Raw genomic sequence first — 8106 nt, 5'->3', positions numbered from 1 at the left:
GTTCGCCGCCGCGATCTCCAGGTACGCATCGCTCTCCGACGTGTGGGAGGCGGCGTCTCTGGCAAGCGTAGCGATCGCCACCGTCGACCTCGTCAGAAACGTGCTCGCAAACTCGGGCCGTGCGCCTTCGACGGTCGGGACGTGATGGAGTGCGATACGTCCTTGGGCGACTGCTACGAAAACCTTCTGGACCTCAGCGCCAACAGCATCGACGCCGCCGACTGTCCGATAAACAAGGTCGGACGACACTGGGCGATCGTTCTCACCGCCTCGCAGGCCATCAGGTTCTGCGTCGTGGTCGTTCTCCAGAGTTTCCTGCTTTCGCGGAAAGGAGTCAGGTTGTTGCGATCCGGCGACAAACGAGGCGAGAAGGACAAAGCCAACGACGACGACGACGACGACGATTCGAGCGACAAGGACCAGGACGTCATTTTTCAAAGAGGACGTAACGTGTGACGTGATGTAAGTTTACCTTTATTTTTATTTTTTGATTGTTTTTCTTCAGTCCGATGCTCCTTATACCAAAAGGATCAAGTTCGACAATGAAGACGACGACGACGCAAGCACCTCCCAAACTGTTGGCGTCGGCGACGAACGAACAGAAGCTGAGACCGCAGACGGCAAAGGAAACCTAACGGAATCCTTTCACGAGGACTCTCAACTTCCCTTCGACGACGAACGACAGCCGGAGAAGGAAACCTCGCCGACTACTTTCCGGAGGATTCTCAGCTTCCAGTCGAATCGTCGGACGAACAGGACATTTCCGACCAAGACACGGTCGTTTACGGAGACGATGAACTTAAACAGCAACTTGACGACTGGCTGTTCTCGAAAATGTTGAAGTACAACCCGTCTTCGGAATAAAATTTAAAAAAAAAATGTTCCGATACATTAAGTACTAAAGAAAAGGGAAAAACACGAAATCTTATATTCTGTTTTGTCTTCAATAAAATCTTTATTACAAAAAAACAATATAAAGTTGTTATTGTGCATATTTGTCTTCATACGAAATCAGTCTATTATCAGTAGGTAATGCATAAGGAAATTATGCAGAGAACCGCTACCTTTCCAAAATTTGAAGACGAGGAAGACAGGATGAAAACCTTTCGCAACTGGCAGCACGACAGACCCGACGGAAGGTCGATGTCGGAAGCGGGGTTCTTCTACGGGGGTTTCGAAGATAACGCCAGGTGTTTCTTTGGCGGAGTATCGCTGTGCCGATGGGAGCCGGACGACCTTCCTTTTCTGAACACGCCGAACACGGGAGTTCGTGCTTGTGGTTGCGGCGCAAGACGAAGGAAACCCTGATTTCCAAGATTAGTTTTGCCTCCGAATTCGGATTCGACAGCGACGTGATCGCAAAGGTCGTGAGCGATCATCTTGAGAAGAAAGGACAAGTGTTCTCGTTGACAAACGAAGTTCTGGTCTCGAGCATAATCGACTTCGATGAAAAAGGGACCGACAGGAAAAAGGACTGGGTCAAAGATCCGTCGAAACAAGAGAGCTTGGTGTCTCTGATCGCCGAACTTCGCTTGGAAGAAGATGCCGAAGACGAACGCCCGGAACGAAAAGAAGAGGATGAAGGAGTTCGTGCGCCCGTCGAAAGCTATACGAAAAAGGTACGCGTCGGCGACGACGACGACGACAAGAAATCTCGCGGAGATCTATTAAGGGAACTTACCGATCTCAAGGACGAGATGTCGTGCAAGGTGTGCATGGATCGCGATTCGAACGTCCTCCTGACTCCGTGCAACCATCTCGTCTGCTGCGACTCGTGTTCCGTCAGGTTAGCGTCGTGTCCGATCTGTCGTACAAAAGTCGGTGAAGTCGTCAAAGTTTACCACAGTTAGGTCTAGGTCATGGAGACGATGGCCGAAACGACGAGAATCATAAGAGAAACGATGGCCGAAACGACGAGAATCATGAGAGTGTTTGCAAAAGCGATAAACGAAGCCGAGTTTCACGGCGATAAGGTAAACCGATTTTTTTTTCGACGAGTACCAACACGTCATCGACCCGACCGTCAGCGACTAGGAGTGGGAAACCCGATATTTTTGTACTATCCGTGGAAAGAGGTGTCTGAAAGTGGGACATTTGAAAGTGATAAAAGAGATCGACAGATTGAGGACTGCGTGCAAGTCGGAGTCTCGTCGCGTGCTTCCACCTCCCTTTCAGATCGCCAGAAGGTGCATCGTGCATCGCAACCCGGACGACCCTTTCAACAAGACGGCGACTAACCGAAGCAAGGAAGGATTGGACGTTCGACCGAAAGGATACGATCGCCCGTCCGCGGTGAATTGGATATCTTCCGTTCTCGGCGACTGGCCTTGCGAACGAGGACGCGTGGCGGACGTTTTGGCGATCGCGCAGAAGGCGTACTCGTCTCATCCTTGGAAGGACATGATGGCTTACACGGTGGGCGACGTGTTGAACGAATTGTGTCCCGGTTTCGATTGGATGTCTCTCCGGACGCTAGAGGACGTTGACAGATGCCAGATGTGTCTGGACGCGTACTCCGATGTGATGACGATGCCTTGCCGACATTTCATATCCTGTTGATCGTGCTCGAAGCGGGTGAACAACTGCCCGACGTTCAGACGTCCCATCGAACAGAGGCTTTCGGAGTGGCAGATACCGGACGGTACGAAGGTGTACAGATGAAAATTAGATTCTTTCTATTAATTGAAAAGTGAATAATAAAAGAAATCATTTAACGATAATCTGTTGTATGCGAATGTTATTTTTTTCTCTCTGACAATTAGCCATGTTCGTCTATCTGACGAGCGCCAAATATTCAAAGATAACCGGAAGGTTGTCCGTTCGCGGAAGAAATTTAGACGGACGGCCGGTTGACCTGGAGAGTACGAAGGTGGAATTCCAGTGTTACGCCGAAGACTAAGACGGCGACTTTACGAAGAGGCGACAGATACGAGTCCGTAGGTTGAACGTACCGCACGCTCAGGTCACGGGACAGGAACGGCATCTCCGTGGAGAACACGTTCGGCAACCTGCCGTCTGCCGTCGACGACCTGGACGCCCAGTGCGCCGTCGGTGTGCACGGGTGCGCTTGGCATTGATGCACCACGAACGAGAAGGGATACGCCGAGAATTTCGAGTACGACGAACGAACCCACCTGGAACTTGAGGAAACCGATCCCGTGCAGCCGTCCGTGCTCTACCTCTCCGTTCGACTCGACGTGACCTGACGCGTGACCGCCGTAGTTCTCTCCTACGGAAGGATGTCGAAGGAGCCCGAGGAGAGGGAGGTGCTGCGATGTCTAACGAACCTCTTGAAATCGGCCGACGTTCTCGTGTATCACGGAGAGTGGGTGAAGACGGTCTTGACGAACAGATGCTCTGCGTGCGACCTGCCGATATCCCGATGGCCGATATGCGTCGACACCTCCGAGGACGCCGACGGTGCCGCGATCGCGATTCCATGTACGAGTACGCGAGCAGAAGATCTTGCAACGAACTTTCTGCACGAACGTCAGACGACGTGCTTGATGAGGAGTTGTCTGTCCTCCGAGATTACGAACGCAAGGTGCGCAGCAGTCGTTTTGTGGAAACCGTCTTGGACTCGTCAAGGTTGACGGGCACCTTTCCCGGAGGAACCAGGAAGCAGATGTTGTCGTCCATGCTCTGCAGGGAGGCTGCCAGACGGGGTTTCGTGTTTCCCCGTCGAAGAGAGACGGTGGAAGAACCGGCCGGAGGCGGAGGTCTCGTTCTCGAACCAGTGCCCGGGATTCACGATCACGTGGACGTGTACGACTTCAAGTCCTACTATCCCAGGATTGTCGTCGACCGGAACGTGAAAGAGGCGACCGCTCTCGAAGACGGGTCCTTCGTCGACGCGAGCGTGCTCGAAGGTTTTCTGCCGTCCGTACTCAAGAGGCTGGTGCGAGGACGGAACGAACGACCGGAACGGTCGCCGCGTACAAACGGGTGGCGAACGCGTGCATCGGATGCTTGGCCATCTCCGGAAGAGGTCGACTCTACAACTACGTGACGTCGAGCTGCAGGAGACAGCTGGCCAAGTTGAAGTATTGCGCCGAACGCAAGGGCGCTCGGGTTGTTTACGGAGACACTGACTCGCTGTTCGTGAATGTCGGGGCGAACGGCAGACCCGACTTGCAGATGGAATTCGAAAAAACCGTCGGCGGAAACGGATGGCAGAAGTTCGTCCGGAGTGAGACGTACAGACGGCTGCTGCTGACGACGGCAAAGAAGAGAGAGGACCGTACAGTCGGCACGGTCGGCATGCTGAACGTGAGGGACGACGCGGAACCTCTAGTTCCGAAGCTGGACCGGAAGTTGGTGGAGATTGCGCTGACGCACGACGATCATGCGTCGGCTTTGGAGGCCTGCGCCGGTGCGTTCGTCGAACTCGCTGACGGTCTGAAGACGACGAAACGTTTTCGTTATCGAGCATTCGCCGACTGTCGAAGAAGGAAACGAACGCTTCCAAGTTCAGGAGAGCGTGCGCCGCGCTCGGTCTTTTCCGGCCGGCGCCGTACTACGTCAGACACGAGGGAGCTTCCCAGCACCCTTTGTTCGCGGCGTGTCGCAACGACTTCGTCGACGCAACAGGTCTGCTGGATGCCCTCCGAAAGAGGTGCCCGTCGAAACCGGATAACGACAGCGTTCTCGGCGTCCTCGCCTCCGCCTGTGGTCGTGGCGCCTCCGATCGATTGCGGGAGGTTCGACTCGCCGTCGAAGGAGTGCCGACCAGAGTGACGGTTGCAGCGTCGGAGGAAGGAAAACCGGATTGCTGTTCCACAGTCGTGACGACGTCCATCGAAGAGGAACGAGCGACGAGAAGGGACGAGTTGGTCTTCCACAGCAAGGATCTGGGAGGTGGGCGAACGAAGTTGTTCGTTCTCCGCTGCGGCGATCCCCTGTGCGCACGGGCTCGCAACTTTTGCGTCGGCGCCCGTAAATATTTGAACGAATGTTGAATAATATAACTCTAAAAACCTGAATTTTTGCAAGGAGATTGCAGTAACGAGACGATTTTCAACGAATAAGATATATTGTTCAGTCGAATGCATCCGGTGCAGACGTCGATGAAAAGAAAAATTGCAAAAAAAAGTAGCCCATAGAATGCACGAGTGGGACGAGATTTCCGAAGGTTACTTCGTGATGCGTGGTTTTCTGGCGAAGGGATTTCATCGATTCACGATAGGAAACAGCCAGGACGTTTGATTTTACGGTGTCATCGAGGGCGAAGGAATAATAAAGGACGAAGGAATAATAATCGAAAATCCAACGTTCGGTCGACTGAAGAATCGTACCTTCGAATATTACAACGACGAAAGTGAGGGAAACAAAAGCATTGCGGTTGCAACCGAAGGTTCGGTGTGTTATTTCACATATTCCTACGAATGGTACGACGATATGCCTTCCCTAAAGTTGCTGTGCAAGCGAACGATCGTCTCAAACGACGTGCGTCACGAGGCATTGCCCAGGTTACTTAGAACGTACGTCCAGCAGGTGGATAGTCCGACCGTCGTACTGCTGATGAACAAATGCTCATATTATAATATACTTCCCTGCGTCGTAGGTTTCGACATTAAGTACGATGTACGTTATTCGGTTCAGATGGACTTTCATTATTGATTATGCTGGTTGAGTGTTGATTAGACGAAATAAAAGAAAAACAAACAAATTATGTGTCAATCTTCGTTTATTTCAATTTTAAAATCAACAATGCATTTGCCTCTGTTCGCATGTTCCTAACTCTGACAGAAACTGATTATAAAAATACACAGATATGTAAAAAAACGCACGATTTCTTTTTCTTACCGTACCAACAAAGTAACTTTAAATATCAACCAAACAATGCCTATAGCTTTAACTATACAAAGTGTCCACCCTATTGCTGCGAATGCGACGAGACTGATGTGATCCGTCGACGGCGAGTCCAGAGAGGCGTTCTTCGCCTGCACGTTCGGCAAGTGCTCCGAACGCCTTGGGTCCAACTCCAAGTCGGCGTTCGTGGCCTTCACGTTCGGCACGTGCTCCGACGGTCTTGGTTCCAACTCGACGTCCGCGTTCGTCTTTTCCACTGTCTGCACGTGCTCCGACGGTCTTGGTTCCAACTCGACGCCGGAGTGCGTCGACATTAAACTGCAATGCGGATCTTGCTTGCGTGTGCGATCGTTCAGGAGTCGGCAATGCCGTAGAAGAGGGATTTCGTAAAGTCGATCGGTAGAGGTTACGTACAAAAATTTACCATTCAAGCCGGCGTTCGTGATCGGTTGCTCTGTCGCGCGCATGACGTACAGAAGGACGGCCTGATTTTCCGACAGCACCAATTTCAAGACTCGACCGTCGTCCGTTCCGACGAAAACGACCGTACGGTTACCGGTCTCAGTCACGGTCAACGTCTTCAACCTGTAGTTTTGTCGAACGAGCGTAAAGAGCGGGTCCCCACTTCCGACCGGTTCGTACAGCGACGGGTGCGATTTCACGAAATTCAGATCTTCGTACGAAAGTAGAGTCGAGTCGACCGAACAATCGCCCGGTCTGTTGTCCGGAACGTCCTCATCCGGGATGCGTCCCCAAGGCGCCGTTGGTCGCAAGAACGGACCTCTTTCGATGTTGTCCCTTATGTCGTCGAGGCCAAAACGGCAGATGGCCGAGGCGGGTATTTCGTGTTCCTTCGTCGTGAAAACTGCGTAGTAGATGACCTTTCCTCCGCGGACGGTCCGCACGACGTCCTGCAGGTAGTTGAAGCGAAACGGAAATTCCCCTCGGAACGAACTGTCGAGTCGCGCCTTCAGAAAAGTCGTCCAACTGGAGTCCAGTATCGTTCTGCCTCCCTTGTCGTCGGTGCAAACGCGGGCGATTCGCGAACGGTAAATCTTCTCGCAGTTTTCTTCGGAAACTTCTCGGAAGAAGAAAAACACTTCTCTTCCCTCTACAAACGAACCGACGAATTTCGGGTGATTCAGCCACAACGAATCGTGCCTCTTGGTTATGAGAGGAACGGCGTTGCCCATCGACCTCGTCAGTGCGGAATCCCTGCCGTTGAAATCGGCGACAGTCCCGGCGTACAGGCTACCCTCAGCGAAGACGGACGTTACTTTTTGGTCGACGGCGAACGGACAATTGTACAGACCGTCCGTCGCGTTCCTTCTCCTTCAACCACTCTCCAAGTTCGACATCTCGGCATAAATGCACTTCGGTTTCTGAGCGTTGGTTCCGCAGATCAACACTCGACCGTTCGTTAAATCCGGAGTTACGATTTTCACGTAGTTCTGGCAGTCGTGTTCTTCCTTCCCTTTCAATCTGCACTTCTTTTTGGCGACCGAGTCCGGCATCCAGTCTAACTCTGTAGCCGTCGAGGATTCTAGAGTTCGATCAAGATCGAACACGAACGCCGAGTTGTTCGCCACTCCTTCCCCACTCGCATTTCGACGATGGACGAGATGCCGACGCTCGTTGCGAAAGAGACGTCGATTTCGTTCGTCGAAGGCGATTGATCTTCGGTCGGCATAGGATACGCGACCGAAACTAACATCACTGTCAGGGCGAAGAAGAACAGCATGCCGATTGTATTCTACTTTCTGCGTCTCGCGTTCATATGTTGATTTCGAAGTAAGTTGTTTCCTTTTAAAGAAGAGATCGTCGAGTATAAAAACAAGAAGAATAATTAATTCGGGTAGCATTCTTCGTTCGCGACGAACCATGGCGTTGACGTTCAACATCAAACTCGGAGAAGGAAGCGGGACGTAGAGGGCGAAAAATGGATTGAGACGTTGGACGGTCATGTCCGGCTTCGTACAAGGTTTCGCGGACTTTAGACTCGGATGCGGAGAAGACGTCTATAGTTCCGGCGGCCAGATACTGTTGGATCTCTCCTCCGTCGCGACGTGTTCGCGCCCGATCGCAACAACCGTGAGGTTGTTGTGGTTTCTGCAAACCGCAAGTCGGAAGAGGACTTGGGCGACCTGAACGCGTACGTGTTCGCAGTGTCCGTTGCCGCATACCTGCTTCTGAACGAAGATCTCAAAGATGCGTTGCTGGAACGGACCAAACACCATCTGCTGGGGTGCACGAAGAACTTCCTTATCGAGGAGATCAACGAATTCGCGTCCAATC

At 52.2% G+C, this 8106-nt stretch overlaps 2 protein-coding genes across 2 annotated transcripts; one reads left to right on the top strand and one right to left on the bottom strand.

Annotated features, from left to right (window-relative positions):
• Positions 1-1220: 1220 nt before the first annotated feature.
• On the top strand, positions 1221-1850 carry LOC117108717 (baculoviral IAP repeat-containing protein 7-A-like). The gene has a single exon (XM_033250830.1). The coding sequence runs from the start codon at positions 1221-1223 to the stop codon at positions 1848-1850; it is 630 nt and encodes a 209-aa protein (XP_033106721.1).
• Positions 1851-5801: 3951 nt separating this feature from the next.
• On the bottom strand, positions 5802-7004 carry LOC117108716 (semaphorin-2A-like). Its single transcript, XM_033250829.1, has one exon. The coding sequence runs from the start codon at positions 7002-7004 to the stop codon at positions 5802-5804; it is 1203 nt and encodes a 400-aa protein (XP_033106720.1).
• Positions 7005-8106: the final 1102 nt, after the last annotated feature.

The sequence above is a fragment of the Anneissia japonica genome, unplaced genomic scaffold (assembly GCF_011630105.1).
Source record: "Anneissia japonica isolate Jap-2015-1 unplaced genomic scaffold, ASM1163010v1 scaffold288283_len76694_cov145, whole genome shotgun sequence".
Classification (NCBI taxonomy): Eukaryota; Metazoa; Echinodermata; class Crinoidea; order Comatulida; family Comatulidae; genus Anneissia; species Anneissia japonica.
Note: the sequence above shows the minus strand (reverse complement) of the source record. Positions and strands in the feature narration are given on the sequence as shown.

Excerpts from the sequence above, each read along its gene's own strand:
- LOC117108717 (XM_033250830.1), top strand. The coding sequence starts at position 1,221 with ATGGGAGCCGGACGACCTTCCTTTTCTGAACACGCCGAACACGGGAGT.
- LOC117108716 (XM_033250829.1), bottom strand. The coding sequence starts at position 7,004 with ATGGGCAACGCCGTTCCTCTCATAACCAAGAGGCACGATTCGTTGTGG.